Below are 22,156 nucleotides of genomic sequence, written 5' to 3'. Positions count from 1 at the left end.
CCAACCCAGAAGAAAATTAGGCCGTAAGGACAGTGAAAACTAGGTTCACAAATTTAATGATGTGAGCAGTCAATATATAATCATTCAAAGCACATCAACATATTTCTAGCACAACTTAGCACAATGTCATAAAAATAGAACAGACAGCAAGAGATATTCGGGTTTTTGAGAATCCATGGCAATCGATTTATGATTTAGTTATATACCACATTTTTACGTAATGCTGATATTCGAAAAAAAATAAACAACTCATTGCGAAAGCAAAACAAACAGAACAGTCCCAAAAAAATGTAAAACATGATTCCATTCAAGTTTTAGATTCAATACCTGAGACTTGTTAGAGACAGAGAATGCGAATTGATACCAAATGCGTCAGAAAATTTCTAATCCAACAAGAAGTGGTTTCTTTCGGCAGATTTAGACAAATAACGGGGGGAAAAAAATTTTTGAGAAATTTCTTAACTTGGAATAACCGATTTGATTCACAGCCAATGGGTTTCGGTAATTTTTAAGAGTGATGAAGGGAGACGATGGTTTGGAAGGTTGCGAACGAAATGGGTTTGCAAGTGGAGAGAGGATGCACTCATTCGAGTTTTTGGAAGGCGATGCGACGAAGAGAGAAGAAAGTTTGAATTTTAAAACTGAAAAGACACAAATGGAGACATTTGCAGAGGACGGGTACCGTGTATCAGTGGAGAAGCAGTGAGAAGATTGATGGTTCTGAAAAAAAATTTTGAGTCCCACGCTAGTTTATATGTCAAAAGTCTATTTTGCCCTTAAATCACATAAAGATGCAATGCTCTAAATAGAGGGGTATTTAAGTACTATGCTCTTTAAACATGCAGAATAGGCGCTCGAGAAAAAAAATAATTTTAGAGTTTTAGTACAATCAAACCTGACTTCCAGTTTGCCAACGAAAAGTTAGGAGCAGTGGTAAAGCATTTAGCAAACAAGAAAATTAGCAAACAAATTAGTATGCCACTGTGATCAAATTCTGCAGAATGCTGTTCATATCTGATAAGACCCAGAATTTTTCAAATTGCACCAAAAATATCAGAATGCATTTTTACCACTACAAACCAACATATATCACTTCATTTTCATATAGAACCATGAGAATGCATCAAAACTTAATCAAGAGCATCAATCATACCAAGTTCTCTTCTTATTTTGCAGAAAATTTCCTCATTAAGTGGCTTTGTAAAAATGTCAGCAAGCTGTTTTTCAGAAGGGACAAATTCGATTTGAATCTCACCATTTTGAACATGATCCCTAATAAAATGATGTCTAATTTCAATATGCTTGCTTCTAGAGTGTTGAACAGGATTTTTTGATAGGTTTATAGCACTAGTATTATCACATCTTATGGGAATGTGATCAAATTTAATTTCAAAGTCTTCAAGCTATTGTTTCATCCACAAAATCTGTGCAACACAACTTCCAGCTGCAATATATTCAGCTTCTGCAATAGAAAGTGCAACAAAGGTTTGCTTTTTACTGTGCCATGAAACTAATGCATGACCTAGAAATTGACAAGTTCCAGAAGTGCTTTTTCTGTCCAATCTACTACCAGCAAAATCTGAATCACTATAACCAATAAGATCAAATGATTCACATTTTGGATACCACAAGCCAATGTTGTGAGTGCCAATGAGGTACTTAAAAATTCTTTTAACAGCTATAAGATGAGATTCTTTTGGACATGATTGAAATCTTGCACATAAACATACACTAAAATGAATGTTTGGTCTAGATGCTGTCAAGTAGAGTAAAGAACCAATCATACCTCTATAAAGTTTGTTATCTATATCTTTACCTTTTTCATCTTTCTCCAATTTAACTGTTGAGCTCATGGGAGTTCCAATACTTTTCATATCCTCCATTTTGAACTTCTTTAGCATTTCCTTTATGTACTTGGACTGATTTATAAAAATTCCATCTTTCATTTGCTTAATTTGCAATCCAAGGAAGAAAGTAAGTTCACCCATCATACTCATTTCAAATTCACTTTTCATCATATTGGAAAATTTCTTACAAAGAGAATGGTTAGTAGCACAAAAAATAATATCATCTACATAGATTTGCACAATAATCATGTCTTTTCCTAGTTTCTTAATGAAAAGAGTAGTATCCACTTTTCCTCTTTTAAAATCATTTTGAAGCAAAAATTTACTAAGTCTCTCATACCATGCTCTAGGAGCTTGCTTTAAACCATAGAGAGCTTTAGTAAGCTTGTAAACATGATTTGGAAAGTGAGGGTCTTCAAAACCAGGAGGTTGAGCTACATAAACTTCTTCATCAATATATCCATTTAGGAATGCACTTTTAACATCCATTTGATAAAGCATGAAATTCTTAAAACATGCAAATGCACACAACATTCTAATAGCTTCAATTCTAGCAACCGGAGTAAAGGTTTCATCAAAATCAATACCTTCCTCTTGGTTGTATCCTTGAGCTACTTGTCTAGCTTTATTTCTAATTACATGTCCTTTTTCATCCATCTTATTCCTAAATACCCATTTAGTTCCAATAACAGAATGCTTTTTAGGTTTAGGAAAAAGTGTCCACACTTTATTTCTTTTAAATTGATTTAATTCCTCTTGCATAGCAAAAAGCCAATTTTCATCATTTTGAGCATCATCATATGTTTTGGGTTCAAATTGAGAAATAAAAACAACATTACCAAAATATCTTCTAAGTTGAGCTCTTGTCATCATTCTTTGTGATGGACTATCAAGAATGTCATCTTTGGAATGATTTCTATGGTACCTCCATTCTTGTGCAATATCTTGATGTTGAGGCTCCTCAATTTGTAGTTCTTCCACATTTGGTTGGGAGTCTTTTTGAATTTCAACATTTGTAGAGCAAGGAAGTTATTCTTCTTTGTCATTTTGATCATCCTCCACTAGTTCTTTTGAATCAAGTTCATCTTTACTTGAATTCTTTGAATTTAGAATCTGCTCAATTTCATCATCACAAGAATCTTTCCTTTGCAAGGAAGTGTTAGTATCATCAAAAAGTATATGCATTGATTCTTCCATGGTCAATGTTTTTCTATTGAAAATCCTATATGCTTTGCTATTTGTTGAATAGCATAGAAATATTCCTTCACAAGATTTAGCATCAAATTTCTTGAGATTGCTGTCTTTGTTATTCAAAATATAACATTTGCAACCAAAGACATGAAAATATGCAATATTGGGTTTTCTTCCTTTCCATAGTTCATAAGGAGTTTTCTTTAAAATAGCTCTAATGGAAACTCTGTTCAAAATGTAGCATCTTTGTATTCTGACTTTGAGAAATATTTTGGCAAACTATTTTCATTCAGCATTGTTCTTGCCATTTCTTGCAAAGATCTGTTTTTCCTTTCAACAACTCCATTTTGTTGTGGAGTTCTAGGAGCTGAAAATGTATGATAAATACCATTTTGAGAGCAGAAATTTTCAAACAAATTATTTTCAAATTCTTTTCCATGATCACTCCTCAAGGATGTAATGCAATATCCTTTTTTCATTTTGAGTTCTTTTGTAAAAAGTTTCAAATATATCAAAGGTTTCATCTTTATGAGCAAGAAAGAAAGTCCATGTGAATCTTGAAAAATCATCAACAATTACAAATGTATATGCCTTGCCTCCTAGACTTCTAGGTGTGATTGGGCCAAAAAGATCAAGATGTAATAATTCCAATGGTCTAGATGTAGTTACAACATTTTTTGATTTAAAAGATGATTTTGTATGCTTACCGAGTGGACAAGCTTTGCATTGAAATTCTTTTTCAAATCTTAGCTTTGGAAGTCCTCTAACAAGGTTCCTTCTAGAGAGTTTAGCAAGTGTACTCATGCTAGCATGTCCTAATTTTCTATGCCATAACCATGCACTATCATCTAAAGTCATAAAGCATGTTTCACAATTTTCTTCAAGACTTGTTAAATCAAGTAGGTAAATATTATCTATTCTAGCACCAGCAAACATAACATTATTTCCATGAATTTCACAATGTGTAGAAGTAAAAATGACTTTAAAACCATTATCACATAATTGACTAACACTTAAAAGATTATATTTTAATCCTTGAACTAGTGCAACATTCTCAATGCAAGGATTTTTACCAATAGTTCCACATCCAATAATTTTAGCTTTACTTTTATCTCCAAATTTGACATAACCTTCTTCTTTCAAGGTAAGAGAGGAAAACTTGCCTTTATTTCCCGTCATGTGCCTAGACCAGCCACTATTAATGTACCAATGTTCTGTTTCCAGCATACTCCTTAGGCAGACCTGAAATCAGTTAACTGTTCTTAGGTACCCAAGCAACTTTGGGTCCTTGTGTGTTAGTAATATTAGGTAGGGTTCCTTTAGGCACCCATACTTTCTTTGCCTTAAAGGTTTCTTTCCTAATAGGACAAGCATTTATCATATGACCTTTATGATTACAATAAAAGCATGTAATACTTGGTTGAGAAAAGGATGTAGCTTTAACAAAAAAATTGTTTGTATTTTCCATATTTCATAAATCCATCATAACCAATTCCAGATTTTTCATTTGTGGATCTTTGATTCCCAAGAAGTATATCAAGTGTTTCTTTTCCTTTTGTAAATTTAGTTAAATCTTTTGTCAAAGATTCAACTTTTTCTTCAAGAATTCTGTTTTTCTCAAGAAGTTGTTCACACACTTCTTTTGATCTTTGAAGCTCATCATTAACTTCCTTAAATAATTTCATTTGAGATTTGTAAAATTCATTTTCTTTTGAAGCCATACTCAAGGAAATATTTTCTGATCTTAAAGCACAATTTTCATGAACCAGAATTTTGCATTTCTTTTTAAAAGTTCTATATTTATCATATGTCTTCACAAATGCAAGTTCTAATTCATCAACATTAGAAAGTTCAAGATTTACCTCATTTTCACTATCTTCGATGTGTGAGCTTTCACCTTTTTCTTCAATTGCCATCATACAAGTGTTTGCAGCTTCTTTGTCACTTGTTTCATCATTTGATGAAGAGTCACTGTCACTCCATGTTGCTGCCATTGCCTTTTTACTTTTATCTTTTCTAAACTTGTTTTTCTTCTTCAATGTAGGACATTTTGGCTTAATGTGGCCTAGTTTGTTACACTCATAACAAACTATTTCACTTGAATGATTTGGAGTCTTTGGAGCATATTTCTTTGTGAACTTCTTGTATTTGCTTCCACCTTTTCTAAATGCTCTTTTGAATCTTTTGACTATCATAGCCATATCTTCATCATCATCACTTGAAGCACTTGAATCATCACTTGAACTAACTTTAAAAGCAACACTTTTCTTTTTCTCATCTACCTTTTCGGATATGAAGGCTATACCTTTCTTTTTCTTTTGATCACCTTCCTTCTCATCTTTCTTATAGATCATTTCATGTGCAATGAGAGAACCAATTAGCTCATCATAGGTGTATTTTCTGAAATCCTTGGTATTTTGAATAACAGTAGTCTTTGCTTCCCATGACTTTGGAAGAGACCTCAGAATTTTCTTTACAAGTTCTTGTTCCTCAAATCTCTTTCCAAGAGCTTTAAGTAGATTGACAAGATCTGTAAATCTGGTACTCATTTCAGCAATAGTTTCACCAGGTTTCATCTCAAATAACTCATAATCACGGATGAGGAGGTTTGCCTTTGACTCTTTCACCGCATCAGTTCCTTCATATGTGACTTCTAGTTTGTCCCATATTTCTTTTGCAGTTTGGCATCCTGAAATACTATTATACTCATTAATATCAAGAGCACAATGAAGAATGTTAATAGCCTTGGCATTTGTAAAAATTTTCTTCCAATCATTATCATCAAATTCAATTTCAGCTTTAGAAATTTGTACCGTTCCTTCACTGGTTTTATAAGGAATATAAGGACCATCTTTAATTATTCTCCAAGCATCAATGTCAACAGATTGTATAAAGTTTCTCATTCTAGTTTTTCAAAAGGAGTAATTTGTGCCATTAAAAAGTGGTGGTCTAGTGATGGAATAACCTTCAGCTAAGGGGGCAGGTATACCAGCAGAGTTTCTAGATGAACTAGCCATGTGTATGGATCACTCTAAGGGGTTTAATCCTCAAGCAAGAGAGACAAGCTCTGATACCAAATTGATGTCCCAAAATATGTCCAAGAGGGGGGTGAATTGGACTTTAAAAACAATTTTTGGTTCTTGCTCAAAACCTTTGAAAATTGCAGCTAGGTTCAACTCAATTGACTAATGTGAAATATAAACAATACAACTCTATTGACAAGTTGATTCAAAGTTAAGCTATATGCAATCAGTATACTGATCTAACAAATTATATCAGCATTCAATGAGAGATATCGATGTCTGGATAAATTTTTAACACTGAACGGTCTGATAAACCAGATATATTAATTGACAGCAGATCAAACAATAAGCAAGTTAAGTCAGATATCAGCAGATTTAGCAGTAAACTAATGTTCTCAATTTTCAGCAAGGTTAACAGCAAACAATATCAACTTTCATATCAGCAAAAGCATATCAATCATAAAGTTAAATTGCATAAATGTAAAGAGCAAGGGTTGAGAAAATGAACACTAAAATTTTTATAGTGGTTCGGCTCAACTAGCCTACATCCACTCTCTCAAAGATCCCACTTTGAGTCTTCACTTCACTATTCTTCTCTTTTAAAGGCAAGAGACAAAAAGCCTTTTACAAATCTTCTCACCAAAGCTTTTACAAATAGCTTCACACTTCTACTAAGTGTTATCCCAAACACTTTTCACAACCAAGCTTCACTAGGTGCTTGAATGACCTATCATAAATGATAATAATGTGTTTAAAACTTACTCTCACTCAATACAACAGAATCTATAAAGAAGAGATGAGTAGGTAAGCCAATGATGAGCAATAAAAACACTTTGAGCACTTTGAATGAAAGCTTTTATGATTTTGAACAGTGGAGAGTCTTTCATTAAGTGCAAAATGGCCAAGGGTAGGTGTATTTATAGCTTTGGAATGTTTTTGATCGTTTGAGAACTCATTTAAACGTTACAGATACGAATTTCAAGAAAATAGCCGTTATTTTGTCTTTTTCTGCGATGTTGTGCAGAGTTGAGACAGTTAGCATACTGGAGAAAATAGCAAACCAGTTAGCATACTAAAATAAGTAGCAAACCAGTTAGCATACCAGGAAAACTTTTCTGCATAACTTTCAAAACTATAAAACTTTACACCAAATCATAGTCAAATACTTTTAGGCCAATAATGATATTTAAAAGAAAAATCTTTTTGAGGGATTGAAAATAAGTATCATTGACTTCTACTCCTCAATTCTTTTCACAAGCAATCCTAGAAATTAAAGCTAACTTCTATACTATATGTACCTTCAAATTTGATTTTCAATGCAGCCTTAGAAGGTAACATTTTCTTCTTTTATCTCCTTTGATTCGTCCTGTGTTATTTTTAGAATGTCATCCTTTCTTCAGAAGCACGAATCCATCATAAAATCCTTGTGATTTTTCCTTTTGTTCTTTTGAGAAGCACAACACTTAAAACAATGTTAGTTTGATTCTAGTTGAGTTTTGGTATCATCAAAATCTATGCTCCTTTGAGCTTGTGGGGTCAACAAATATTAATCATGAAAGTATTTTTATAAAATTTTATTTTAAATTATATTATAATAAAATTTTAATTAAGTAGAATTTAAATAAAGTAGAATTAAGAATTTTAGATTTATATAAACTCTAAAATTATATAAATAATTAAAATTTAAGTCATAAAAATTTTAAATTTATATAAATTCTAAAATTAAATTAAATAATAAAAAATATAATTATAAATATTATAAATAATAAAAGATAATTTAGGTAAAATTAATGTTTTCCTACTCTATTCACACATTTGTATATTATATAAATTTATGCTTACTAAAATTAATTCTTAACATAACAAATATATATATATATATATATATATATATATATTGTAGGTGTGAAGCATTTTTATCTTACATATTTTCTTTAACGAGGTGTATACTTTGTTTGGTAAAACAAACTGCGATTATTCAAACTTCATGCATTTAATAGTTCATACAAATTTATCATTAATCTCATATTGCTTGTGTGGTTCATACTTTGTTATTGTTAAAAATTAACTCACATCAACATCACAATCAAGAATTCCTTTGACATATGTACATCAAAGACCGTGCCCCATTTCGCAACTGGCTTCACATGATAAAGGATACCACTGAGCATTCTCACTACTGGCTCCCAACTTGTAGCTCATAGTAGGTAATGACTCAGCTGAAATTGGACTTTTTTACGAGAAACTATTACTGATATTATTTGGAGAATTAATTATTCAGTATTATCACTTGCTTTTTTTTTTTTTAATGGACAGAAATACACGAACAAAGAACAACATAAGATAAGATCAAATCAATTCCAAACAAAACCCACACCTGGAATCAATTTTTAGAAAACCAGCCATAGAAACCAACCTACAGACTCTACAATACCGCTTCAACAAACCACCCGTGGCAAGACCGCTGCATTCTCTCTGTCCACTACCTTTCTCCGTCTGCTTCTCAGTCTTCACTCTGATCCCAGTATGGTTTGTTCTTGTCTACATCTTTCTTGCATTTCACTTCTATTTCCTTTCACTTATCTCTACACTCCTTTTGCTCTCTCTCTCTCTCTCTCTCTCTCTCTCTCATCTGTTTCTCTATTCTCTACTTCCATTCAGTCATATTCTCATTTTTCTTTGCTGTTATCATCATTTCTTGTTCAATTTTTCTTTTTTCCTGAGAGTTGAGTTTTTCTTTAAAAAAATAAATCAAAATGGTACTGGATATGTTTATCTCCATCTTCACCGAGATCATTAAAGATCCCATCATGCAATTCGTTGTCGTTCCTATCAAACGACACATTAGTTATCCTTTCACCTACAAGACCAAGGTTGAGAGGCTCCAGGATGAGGCTCAGCAATTGAACAGCAAAAGAGACAGGTTGCAGCAATCAGTTGCTGATGCTTCAAGAAGAGGGGAGGAGATATACGATGACGTCTCCAAGTGGCTTATTAGTGCGGGAGAAGCTATTCAAGAAGCCGAGCAACTTATCCAAGCCAAAGAACAAGCGAAGGAGAGGTGCTTCATTGGTTTGTGTCCCAATTTGAAGACGCGCTACCACCTCAGCAAGAAAGCAGAAAAGAAAGCTTCGTTGATTGGTAAGCTTCGGAATCAGGATGGACTTGAATCAATTTCCCACCCTCAACCTCCAAAGCAGAAAGTGGCCCCATCTGTATATGATCGTGAGGAACTGCCTTCGAGGGTGTCAATTTTGAAGGAAATAATGGATTCGCTGAGAGATCCTGATCTTAACATGATTGGTGTTTATGGGATGGGCGGGGTCGGTAAGACCACCCTTGCTAGGGAGGTCCATAGACGAGCCCAATATGATAAGTTATTCGATGTTGTGATTTTTGTTACTGTATCACAATCGCTAGAGCTCAGAAGAATTCAAGCGGAGGTTGCTGAAGTCTTGGGTCTTGATCTTCATGAGGAGGGAATCCTCCTAAGAGCAAATCGACTATATGAGAGATTGAATAAAGAGAAGATACTTATCATTCTTGATGACATTTGGACAAAACTTCAATTAGAGGAAGTGGGAATTCCATTTGGGCCTGATTGCAACGGATGCAAAATATTATTAACTTCGAGGAGAAGAGATGTGTGCCATAGGATGGGAGCGCAGAAAGTTTTGGAACTTGAAGTTCTACGAGAAGAAGAGTCATGGAATTTGTTTAAAATCACCGTATCTGTAGCTGATGGCCAAGAACCGAAGTTACCTCCTTTAGCTACTGAAATTGCAAAAAAATGTGCAGGATTGCCCCTTCTCATACTCAAAGTTGCTACAGATTTGCAAATGAAGGAGTCATATATGTGGGATGATAAGCTGAAGCAACTTTCTGACTTGGATAATGAAGAAATACAGAACAAGGTGCACTTGGTTCTTAAGTTAAGCTACGATAATTTGCCTCGCAGTGAACTCAGGTCATTTTTCTTGCTTTGTGGTCTGTTTGGACAGTCTAATATTCAGATCCAAAACTTGCTAAAATATGTTATGGGTGTGGGTTTATTTAAGCACATAGCTACAGTTAAAGATGCGAGAAACAAAGTATATACTTTGATTGATGAACTGAAAGCTGAGTGTTTACTGCTAGATGGTGACATGAATGGATATGTGAAAATGCATGACATTGTTCGTGACACTGCCCTGTTAATAGCTTCTAAAGAGCAACATATTTTTATAGGCACAAGTGGTGCTGGGTTGGGGGACTTGCCAACCAAGGATTGCACCAGAATTTCAATACCTTACTGTGATATCCAAGCACTTCCTCAAGGGATGGAATGCCCAAAAGCTGATTTATTGTCGGTCTTCACTGAAGATCTTTCTTTGGATATCCCTCAATTAATTTTTGATGGAATTAGACGACTCAAAGTAGTGGATTTTACGGGGATGTGTTTCATGTCTCTGCCTTCATCACTTGGTTTCCTAACAGACCTTCATTCCTTGTGCTTGCATCGATGCCATCTGGATGACATAGCTATCATTGGAGAGCTAAAGCAACTAGAAGTTCTCAGTTTAGCAGATTCCTATATTGTTGAGTTGCCCAGACAAATAGAACAATTAAGTAGACTAAAATTACTGGATATCGGCAATTGTTCCAATCTTAAAGTCATTCCAGCAAATGTCTTATCCAAGTTTTCCATGTTAGAAGAATTGTATGTGAGCAACAGCTTTGTTGAATGGGAGGCGGAAGCAATCAGCAATCAGGGTAATGCAAGCCTTGCTGAGTTGGAAGGGTTGTCTCACCTTAGAACTCTGGAAATACAAGTTGTAGATGCGAAGATAATACCAAAAGCCCTGTTCTTCAATGGGTTGGAGAGCTATAGAATACTCATAGGAGATGTATGGGACTGGCATGGAAACTTTGAAACTTCAAGAACTCTAAAACTCATGCTCAAGACAAGTAGTTACTTGGAGCATGGGATTAGAGTGTTGTTGAGGGAGACTGAAGATCTGTATTTGGATGAAGTGAGGGGTATTGAAAATGTATTGTATGATATTGATGGAGAAGGCTTTCCACGGTTGAAGCACTTCCACTTCCAAAATGATGTTTTGATTCAACGCATTATCAGCTCACCAAAATGGGCTCCATATCCTGCCTTTCCCATCCTAGAGTCCTTATTTTTAGAAAATTTAATGAACCTGGAGACAATTTGTCACGGTCAACTTGCACGAGGTTCATTTAGCCAATTAAGAACCTTAGAAGTCAGAAAATGCCAAATATTAGAAGCTATGATAATAGATGAAAGTGAATACAACAATGAAGTGGTTGAGTTCAATCAACTGCGCTCCTTGAAGCTAAATGATTTACCAAACCTCAGAAGCTTTTGCTGGAAAATGAAGATGGCTACAGGAACAGAAGCAAGACAAAAGCAATTGACAGCCTGTCCACTTGAGGAAATTGTGTCGGAGGATGAGCTTGGTGCTGAATTATCATTTTTCAACAGAATGGTATGTCGCAGTTTTAGCATTAGAATTCCAAGTTACGGTTATTATTAAGAATTTGTTTGGCTAAAATCTTTTATTTTATATCTTATTTTTTAAAGAAGTAAAAGTGTAAGTGCTGTGCTTAAAAGAATGGTTTTATCTGTAGGTTTCTTTTCCCAACTTGGAGGAATTGCAATTAACCTCAATTGCTTGTGAAAGGATATGGAACGACCAACTTTCCGCAACATGTTCAAACTTAACAAGTTTGACTGTGGAACGTTGCAACAATTTGAAGCATTTATTCACAACTTCAATTGTTAAATGTCTTTTGCAGCTTAAAAAACTTAAGATAAAAGAATGTAATTCCATGGAAGAGATATTACTGACAGAGGAACTAGTAGAAGAAGAAGAGGAAGAGAGGATAAATAAGACAGCCTTCTCCAAACTGGAGAGCCTTCACCTTAGTTTTCTTCGACACTTGTCTAGATTCTGCACTGGGTATTCAATTGAATTTCAGTGCCTTCAAGAATTAACAATTTGTGAGTGCAGCGCATTGGTGACTTTCGTTGCCAAAGCAGATACGAAACGTAACACTGAAATTCAACCACTCTTTGATGAAATGGTACGTAATTGTTATTCCTGTAAGCATATGCTATATTATACATCTGTGGAGATCATAAAATATTTTTATATTGCCATTAGTATAATAATTTCATAAGTGTTGACTCGTTGTTTAAAATTATAGAGTTTTTGTTATAACTTTAATTGTACAAGTGATTTTAGGAATTCCTTTTTCTTTTCTTTCGATTTAAATAATTTTATTGGGTTGATAATTTGGTTGTCAAAGATAAAGCTAGTAGGGGCTGTTATTTGGAAAATACAGGGCTTGTTTACATGTCCGGCCATAAAGTGAGACTGGAAAATACACTACTCAATGCAAAATTGCGTGTGTGGAGTATGTCCTGAGTTATATAGAAATAAAAATTATCTTCAAATTGTTGTAATTTTAGTAGTGATTTATTCTCATTACTGGTATGTGTGTTCGTGTATTTTTTATATTAAAAAAAATATAAAAATAAAATAAAATAAAATATTATAATTTGTGAAAAAAATTTTGATTTAAAAAAAAAAAAACTTTAGAGTCAATGCCCCTCTTTAACTTTTCAACATATGGAAGTATTTTCTTTTATATATGTTAATATTTTTTATAAATTGTGCTGTAATTTTTTGCATATAATATAATATTATTAAAATCATTAATGGGCATGATATAATTTTTTTTTTTCATTCCATTATTCACCCTTTTTATTTTAATATATTATAGATTATAAATTATAAATAAAAGCATATTAGCACTTAAACTATTATATTTATATTTTAATTGATATATGTGTATCGAAATATATATGGAAAGAATTTAAAACGCGAAAATTATTATTTTATTATTATTATTATTATTATTATTATAATAGAACAAATTATTTGAATTATTCATTGGATGAATTTCAAATTTAATTAGATGAAAATGATGCCTGTAAGAGTATTATTTAACATAATAATATGCAAGAAAAACAAAATTAAAAAAATTTAAACCCGGAAATAAAATTGGTGATTTTAATGCATTAAGTGAGTCAATCTAAAATGAATTCATTTTATTACCCTAAAAGAAGTTATAAATCAGTATTACTAAATAAAAACTAAATATAAGCCCAAACATAATTATCAAATCTGAATTCATTTTAACAGATTCAATTGATTTACCTGAAAATTAGATTAATTAAAATTTTGGTTTTTGTTTAAAATTTTTTTGAGAGAATCAGAATTAATCTTTATGAATCAGTAGAAGAATCGTTAATTCAATAAATCTAATTTAATAAATATATAGAATGGAGAGGGATTGAGTTATCACGTTTAAACTTGGCCGTATAAATAATGTAGGAGCTGTCTTGAGTTTTATAGCATTTAGACTGTCGATAATAGAGAAAAAGGCCTAACTTTAAAAAAAAAAAAAATTCAAATTTTTATTGTCAATTTGGTCCATTCTTTTATTTTTTTTTTTGTTAATTTTGACTCAATTTTAAAGTTTAGTGTTTATTTAGGCCATACTTTAAATTAGTGATTTTGGGGGCAAATGTAGCGGATGACGTGGTTAAAATATTATTATTTTATATGGTGTTATTGACGTGGTAGATAATGTGGCAACTGACTAAGATATTATTGTTGATGTGATAAAAATATTATTATTATTATTATTATTATTATTATTATTTTATATATTTTTGCTGATGTAGTGTAAATTTTGATAATAAAAAAAAGGCCAAACGTATTCATTTTTGTTAATTTTAGCCGATTCTATTTTGGTGGGAGAGAGACATAGATGTTGGTGGAGAGTGAAGGAGAGATGTCCTCCTTCTCCACTCACCTCTCTCTTTTTGTGTCTGTCTCTCTATGTTTCTGTCTCTTTTTCTGTCTTAAAAAATAATAAATTATTTTTTAAAAATATAATTTTAAAAATAATAAATTATATTAATAAATTATTTTTATTAGAGAGAGGTGGGTGAAATATGAGGTAGAGAGGTCTTCTCTCTAAAGAATAATTCTCTCTTTATGTGTATTTGTCTCTCTTTGTGTCTCTCTATGTTATTATATATATATATATATATATATATATATATATATATATATATATATAAAATTAGATAACATTAATATTTTAGTTTCAACGAACTTTTTGCATTTTTTTTAGTTGCAGGTCATAATTTTTTCGAGAAATAGGTAATTTATGATTTAAATATTTAAAGTATTATTTGTTAAATTTTAAATAATATTTTATATTTTATGAGTGGTGGATTTAAACTAGGGTTCTTTCAATTTTTTTAAACAAATTTGTAACGGGTCATTTTGAATTACAAATATTTTAAATTATTTAATTGGTTGTAGATTGTTTCGAAATTTGAAAATAAATTTTATCAATTTAAACATCAGGTTAATTTGAACTGAGTTGAACCAAACTCAAACGAGCTATTTTTGCATCGTACAGGGTATTGTATTTGCTTTCAATTTTATAAATCATTTGAATTTGAGTTATTTTAGATTGGTTGTAAATATAAAATGATAATAAATTAGGTATTTTTAAATATTTAATTCGATCCAGCATGATAGAATGATTTCAAGATGCTTATTATCAAATTTAGATGTGTTTAGATTTAAATTCTGATAATTAATATCCTTGTTTTACAAGATTGAATTTTATACATTGAGTTCTATTTTTAAAATTTTTTATATTAATTAAATATAAAAATACATTTTATAATTTTATTTATAAAATTTGAAATATTATATTTTAAAACTAAAATATAAATAGTTTAAATTATTACTAAATTTAAAAAATAAATTATTAATAAAAATATATCTTTATATATTTATCAATTAAATATATATAAAATTAAATGACTTATAGTAATACATATATATATATAGATATATAATTAAATTTAGAATGGATACAAATAGCAAGTGATAAATTTTTTGATTGATTGAATTTTAGTAAGCAATTCAATTTATATTATGTGTGTCAAATTTTGAGAAAATTAGCCATTCATCATTTAAATAATTTTCAAAAGTAAATATTTAATTAAATATAATTTAGAGTCAAACTACAATATTTATAGGGTGTTTTGGTATAAAATTAACATTAATATTGTTTGAATATTTAAAGAAATTATTAATTTTTAATTCACTTATATGATTGAATTGAACTTTAACATGCATATCTACACAAAAAAATAAGCGCAAATGGAATAGTAAAATCAACTGTTAAAATGTAAAATATGTTAATCACAAATGAATTGAACTCTTTATTTTTCCTGGTTTTCATCTTTGTTTTGGTTTCATTGCTCCACTTCCTTTGATTTTCTTGGCTTGCTTTGTATATCCATCTCGGTTGTTAATTTTTCTTTTAAATCTTCTTTTGCCTACATATATTATGAAACCGTGTAACAAATTGCGCAACTTATGCATTTTTAGGTTAATTCATTTCACTTTATTTTTATATTTCCATAAATTAATTCATTGAACACAATAATTATTATATTACATAAAATATTATTTATAATCAAATAAGGTAATATTATAATTTTGAAATCCTTTTCTAGAAATGTTAATATTTCTACGATATTATTATATTATAAGGTAATATTATAATATTATTATGATAGGCCACCACTCCACTAACCACTTTGATTTCTTTTGGAAGGATACATGTTTGCCTAATTATGATTATTCTGATTTTCTTGGAATGTCGCAATACCAAGTAAGTATATTTGTTATTGCAGGTTTCTTTCTCTAAATTGGAGGTACTGTACATAAAAAATATGAACAACTTGAAAAATATATGGCACAACCAACTGGCAGCTGATTCCTTCTGCAAACTGAAATCATTGTCAATTAATTCTTGCTCAAGACTAGTGACTGTTTTTCCATTGGCTGTCTTGGAAAGATTCCTGAGATTAGAGAAGTTGGATTTATCATATTGTGCTTCAGTGCAAGAGATATATCAACTTCAAGGGTACAATGTTAGAGAAGTAGGTGTTGCTGCAGCATTTGAGCTAAGAGATTTGCATATACTTAATTGTAACTCATTGAAGCATATATGGACTAAGGATCCACAAGGAGTTTTCACTTTTCAAAATCTGAAATCAGTTTATGTTGGAGAGTGTAATGTCCTGAAAAATATCTTTCCAGCCTCCATAGCCCAAGGTCTTTTGAAACTTGAAAAGCTTGAATTAAGCCGGTGTAAGGAAGTGGAGGAGATAGTTGCACAGGAAGAAGGTGTAGATCTGAAAAATATCTTTCCTCAGTTGCTATTTCTTAAATTTTTAAGACTACCAAAACTGAGGAGTTTGTATTCAGGAGGGACTACCAATACTTTTGAGTGGCCGAAATTGAAATTTTTGGAAGTGAGAAATTGTCACAAAGTGAGGAAATTCGGTTCAGAAATTTCAGATGAAAAAGAAGTGGGCCAACAAAGCATCCCAATTGAAAAACCTCTCTTTTTCTTGGGAAAGGTATGAACCATTAATTTAATTCCTATTCTTCCTTAAAAAGCATTTACTTAAAAAATTTTGATCTACATTAATTGTTTGTTAATTTTCTTTTATCTGTAAGAAAATAAAAGGAAGGTCGAAAAACACATATTCTGATGGTTAACTCCACTTCTATTTTATAATATATTTCAATCATTCCCTAAATAGATATAAAAAAAATCCAAATATCTAAGTATTTAAAAACAAACATATATAGTATTGGAAAAAAATTGATATAAAAAGTAATGTTGTTATAGAGATCTAAAAGAAAAAAAAAATACAAACAATAATTAGAAATTAGTAATTAGAAAAAATACAAACAATAATTAGAAACAATAATTAGAAAAAAAAAATACAAACAATAAAACAAAGGCATTTGGGCTAATATCTTGTAATTAGAAATTAGTAAATTTATATTTCACGTATGTTGTATATGTAATAAATCTTTTTTTAATACTTTAAAAATTAAAGGCAGTAAAACTATCATAATTTGAATTCTTCCATTTTGCGTATGATATATATTTGTTAAATTATAAATTTATAGTTTAACCAATTTAATTATAAATACAATTAGATTTGTGTTATTTATATATTATATTAATTAAATATAATTTTATTTTTTAATATTACAAAACAATTATTATTGTTGAAGTTTAAATTTTAAATAACACTTATTTCTAAATAATTACATATTTAATAAGATATTTTATAATTCAATAATATTTATATAAACCAAAAAACTTATTGTTTGAGACATCATTTATTAGTACAAAGTCATATCCATCATAATTTTTTTTTTCTTAACTTGATATAAAAGGCATTTTAAGGTTTTTTTTTTTAATTTTTTCAACAGTGAAAATTCATTTCATACATGTTTTTATATAAGTTAATAATTTTAAAAAGATAAATAATTACGATATCTTCAAAATATAAAAATTTGGTCATATATTCATTTCATTGGATTAAAAGGGATACCAATTAGTTCCTTTTAGTGGAATTGAAATGGTAGTAAGCGATTTAATTACAACAAAATTATTTGCTTTTATATATATATATATATATTAAAACTCACTAATTTTTATATAAAAATAAATTATACTAATAAAATTTATTTATAAATAGAATTTTTATTTTTTTAAAATAAATAGAATTTTTATGTAATTTAGAATTAGTTGTTCAGTTTGTACAAAATTATAATAAAAAACTTCTATTAATAATTATAAATTATCAAAATTTAATTAACATTAAAATTTTTTATAAATAATATAAAAGACCAAAGGTATTTTTATCCGTTCATAAATTTTCCATCCATGCAATTACAACCATAGATTGAACAATAAAACTCAAAAAAGAAAGTTGCATTTGTGGCGAAAAAAAGAAAAAGCATTTGTTAATGTAAGCTGATATTTTTGGTGCTAAATAATAATTGTAAATTATTTTTACATAACTCTTTTAACTTTTATGCAATTTATTTTAACTAGAATTTCATATATATCAATTTTATATATATATATATATATATATATATATATATATATATATATATATATGTATATATACAAATTCAGCACAAACTTTTTTCTTCTCTCTCAGGTTAGTCCCAAATTGGAGGAATTGACGTTGGGGCACAAGGACTTGAGTGCGATACAACATGGTTTATTGCCATTTCAGTGTTTTTCCAAACTCAGAGTTCTAAACTTGTTCTCTCTGCGGGATGAATCACGTCCTTTTCTAATCCTTCTGCTTAAAAGAGTGTCCCATCTGGATAAAATTTCTGTATCATTCTCTCATTTAGAAGAGTTATTCTCACGTGAAGGACTTGTTGGGGAGGAGGAACATGCTATTGCTAGGATACTTACACAGGTGAAAAACTTGGAGTTAAGCGTTCTTGATAATTTGAAGTGTATTTGGAATCAAGATTCCCGAGTACAACCGCTTCTTCTATGTCTTCAGACTCTGAAAGTAAGTAATTGCGGTAGTTTGATCAACGTAGCACCGTCATCATCATCATCTTTCCTCAGTCTAACAACTCTTGAAGTGAATTCATGTCGAAGGTTGAAAAACTTGATAATGGCATCCACAGCCAAAAGTATGGTTCAGCTCTCCAAAATGATCGTACATTTTTGCGAAGCGATGACAGAAATAGTAGCAAGCGATGGAGAACATAATGAGGATGAAATTATTTTCTGCAAATTGAAATATTTGGAACTTAGTGGTTTAAGTAGTCTTACCAGCTTTTGCACAGGGAATCAAGTCTTCAATTTTCCATCTTTAGAAATCGTTATTGTCGAAAGTTGCTTTCGGATGAAGAAATTCTCTGGAGGATTCTTAATCACACCAAAGCTACGGGGAATACGACTGAACAAATACGCAGATAAACAACATTGGGAAGGAAACCTTAATGAGACCATGGCATGTCAGTTAACAAATATGCAGGTATCTGTTCTTCTACATTCCTTATTTTTCCATACTGATAAATCAAAATCCTTCGATGACATATTTTTGAATAATGCTATTTTTTGTGATTGAAAGGTTGGCACACATTTTCAAGTATCTGGGTATCCTGAGCTCTGGAATGGCAAAATCCAAGGAAAGCTCTTCCACAATGTAGAAATCCTAACCGTGAACACACGTACATTTACTTCCAATGCCATATCGGCCCATTTGTTACAGTTCTTGAACAAGTTGAGACAGATAAATGTAACGGACAGTGATTCACTGGAAGTAGTGTTTGACTTGGAAGGGCTATCTTCTGATAATGGGCATGTTGGGCTGCTACCTCGATTAAGTGAATTGAAGTTAATGAATCTACCTATGTTGAGACAGTTATGGAACAAGCATCCTCACGGAATTTTGGACTTCAAGTGCCTAAGATGGCTCAAAATTGAAAATTGTAGCAGCTTGAAGTATATATTTACTGGGTCAATGGCATTGTGCCTCTCGCAACTTCAATACGTAGAGCTGAAATATTGTAACATGATGGAAGGAATAATAGAAGTAGAGGAAGCTAATAAGATGATATTTCCATCATTGAAGTCCATGATCCTTGAATGTTTGCCTAAATTTTCAAATTTTTGTTCAAGAAGTAGTAATCTGGAATGTCCATCATTGGAAAAGATGAGCATATATGACTGTCCAAGCATGAAGACATTCTTTTCGACACTACTACGGGAACAAAAACCAAAAGGAAATGGTGAAGGGAGGGAGCAAAGACAAGACAAGGAAGAGTTCGATGTCCCTTTTAGCCATAAGGTTAGTGTGTTTATTCCTTTCTCAAACATCACAAGGTTTAATTACCTAAAAATGCATAAAATCTCCATTGATTTTAAGTGGTATAACGTAACTCTTGTTGTTTGACTCTTCTTGCCCAAAGGAAGCAAACAAGAATAGGATGCGAATTTTACGCAGCGTTAGTGTTATATTAATGAATATGATAGAAATTACATAATTGAAGTACAAAAACAAATAGTGGCATCTATGCCATTAGCTGATTGTGCTTCTCCTAATTATCTTTTTATTGAGATGAAATTAGAAGTATAGTTTAGTAACTTAAGCGTTAAATGCTCTTATTTTTTTTTATCATATTGCCTTTTTTTAATTTCATTTTTTTGTTATATAAAGAATATTATTAATTGAGTTCGAGTGATTGTGACTCAATCTATCTATTTATCTAAAGTAGGTAAAATTTTTCTTGAAACTTTCACACGGCGCTAACCATTTATAAATTAACTTATTTATATGTTAAGTATTTATTGTCTTTTAAGTATTTTTATTATTGTTATTATTATCTCAAATTTTATAATTTAAATAATTATTTTATTTAATAATTAATTGCCAATCAGTGTCCCAATAATTAAATTTATTATATTATTTTTTAATTTATTAAAGATATAACTAATATTATTTTTTCTTTAATGTACATCTTAAAGTATTCATATATTTTTATTCATGGATTTTTTTTTCATTTTCACAATTCCTTTGTATATTTTATCTATATAGATCTTATTTGTATTGAGGAGAGACTATTAAAATTATAAGGTGGGTAATTTTTATAATCATAAAAAATTTATTAATATTAAAATAATTTTGGTATGAAGAGAATATTGCTCGATATATTTAACTAATACTTATTTTAATTCCTAAATTTTTATAAATTTCATTTTTAAATGTTTTTTAAATTTTTAGCTATTTCATTTCATTATAAAAATTTAATAATTATATCAGTAAAAATTGAAAATTATATTATAAAAATTACAAAGAATTGGTCATTCTCTTTCTTACTTGGCTAAATTACTTATTAATTATTATACCTAATTTTTTTATTATAATAAAATATAAATAGCATCCTAAATGTATGTTATAAATATTTTATTTACCTGAATTTTCTTCTTTATTTAATAAAATAATTTACATTTAATTATTAATTTTAAACCAATTAATATATATTTAATTTTATTAATTATATTAATTGGCTTTGTAATGTTACTATTCAATATTTGTTTAAATTTTTCATAACCGTTTGGAGTCATTCATATCATATGTATAAAATGGTGCTTTTACCCATTAATTATTTGATTTTTTTTTTTTAATTATTGACAGAAAAATTAAATGAATTTTTTTAGAATGACGTGTTTAAAATATTAATTAATTAAAAAATTAGAAAAAATAATTACGTTTTAAAGTTTTTCCATTTCTTAAATTTATCAATAAATATTTATTCATTAAAAATATTAATTGATTAAATATTTTAAAATTATAAAAAAAAATCCCTCAATCCAGCATGTATATTTTCAATCCAAGTATAATGGCTCCCAAAGCTTTTGAAATCCCTCAATGATTCATTAGTATCTTGGATTTAATCTCCTACTTGCTTTTGAAATGCAGGTGTTTCCCAAATTGGAAGAGTTGTGGTTAGACAGCAAATCTTTCAAGATGCTGTTGCAATCTGAATTCCTAACAGAGTTCTTTTCCAAACTAAAAGTTGTTGCGCTGCGCTTCTTTCCAGACAAATCTTGTGCTTCTCTATTTCGTTTCCTTCCAAAATTACCCAATCTTGAAGAACTTGGCGTCCGTGACTGTTCTCTCAAGGAGCTATTTGTATTAAAAGGACTCGGTGGTGAACAGAAAGATACCATTACACCCTCACGGATAAGAGCTTTAAAGCTCGACAATCTTGGTGATTTGATTAATTTAGCACCATCATCTGCAACTTTCCAAAATTTAACAACTCTTGAAGTTAGGAATTGCAATGAATTGAAAAATATGGTGACATCAACAGCAGCCAAAAGTATGGTTCAACTTGAGACATTGACTGTAAAATCTTGTGATATGTTGATGGAAATAGTAGGAGGTGAACGCGAAACAACAGAAGAGATTGTTTTCACCAAATTGAAAACATTAAAACTCAAATATTTACAGAGCCTCACAAGCTTCTGTTTGGGCAGTTACACTCTAAAATTCCCATCTTTGGAACAAGTAATTGTTCATGGATGCCCCAACTTGAGGATTTTCAGTCCTGGAGTGTTAAGCACGCCAAAGCT

General features: G+C 30.3%; 1 protein-coding gene across 10 annotated transcripts in view; it reads left to right on the top strand.

The window, feature by feature from the left end:
* Positions 1-8,449: 8,449 nt before the first annotated feature.
* Positions 8,450-22,156, top strand: part of LOC110660410 (uncharacterized) — a 243,950-nt gene continuing 230,243 nt past the window's right edge. For 5 of the 10 annotated variants that reach the window (XR_009147670.1, XR_009147669.1, XR_009147668.1 and 2 more), the window contains exons 1-5: positions 8,453-11,556; positions 11,699-12,154; positions 15,867-16,598; positions 18,210-19,052; positions 19,149-19,615. Coding sequence is in view for 5 of the 10 variants with exons in the window: in XM_058144256.1 (XP_058000239.1) it covers positions 8,818-11,556; positions 11,699-12,154; positions 15,867-16,598; positions 18,210-19,052; positions 19,149-19,615 (5,237 nt within the window). In the remaining 5 variants the exon portion in view is untranslated. Of the gene's footprint in view, positions 11,557-11,698; positions 12,155-15,866; positions 16,599-18,209; positions 19,053-19,148; positions 19,616-22,156 lie in introns of all 10 variants that reach the window. The other 5 variants (XR_009147671.1, XR_009147672.1, XM_058144258.1 and 2 more) reach the window with 2 other exon arrangements.

The sequence above is a fragment of the Hevea brasiliensis genome, chromosome 3, assembly GCF_030052815.1.
Source record: "Hevea brasiliensis isolate MT/VB/25A 57/8 chromosome 3, ASM3005281v1, whole genome shotgun sequence".
In the NCBI taxonomy this organism is placed as follows: Eukaryota; Viridiplantae; Streptophyta; class Magnoliopsida; order Malpighiales; family Euphorbiaceae; genus Hevea; species Hevea brasiliensis.
The sequence above is the reverse complement of the archived record's forward strand: the minus strand, read 5'-3'. Positions and strand labels throughout refer to the sequence as shown.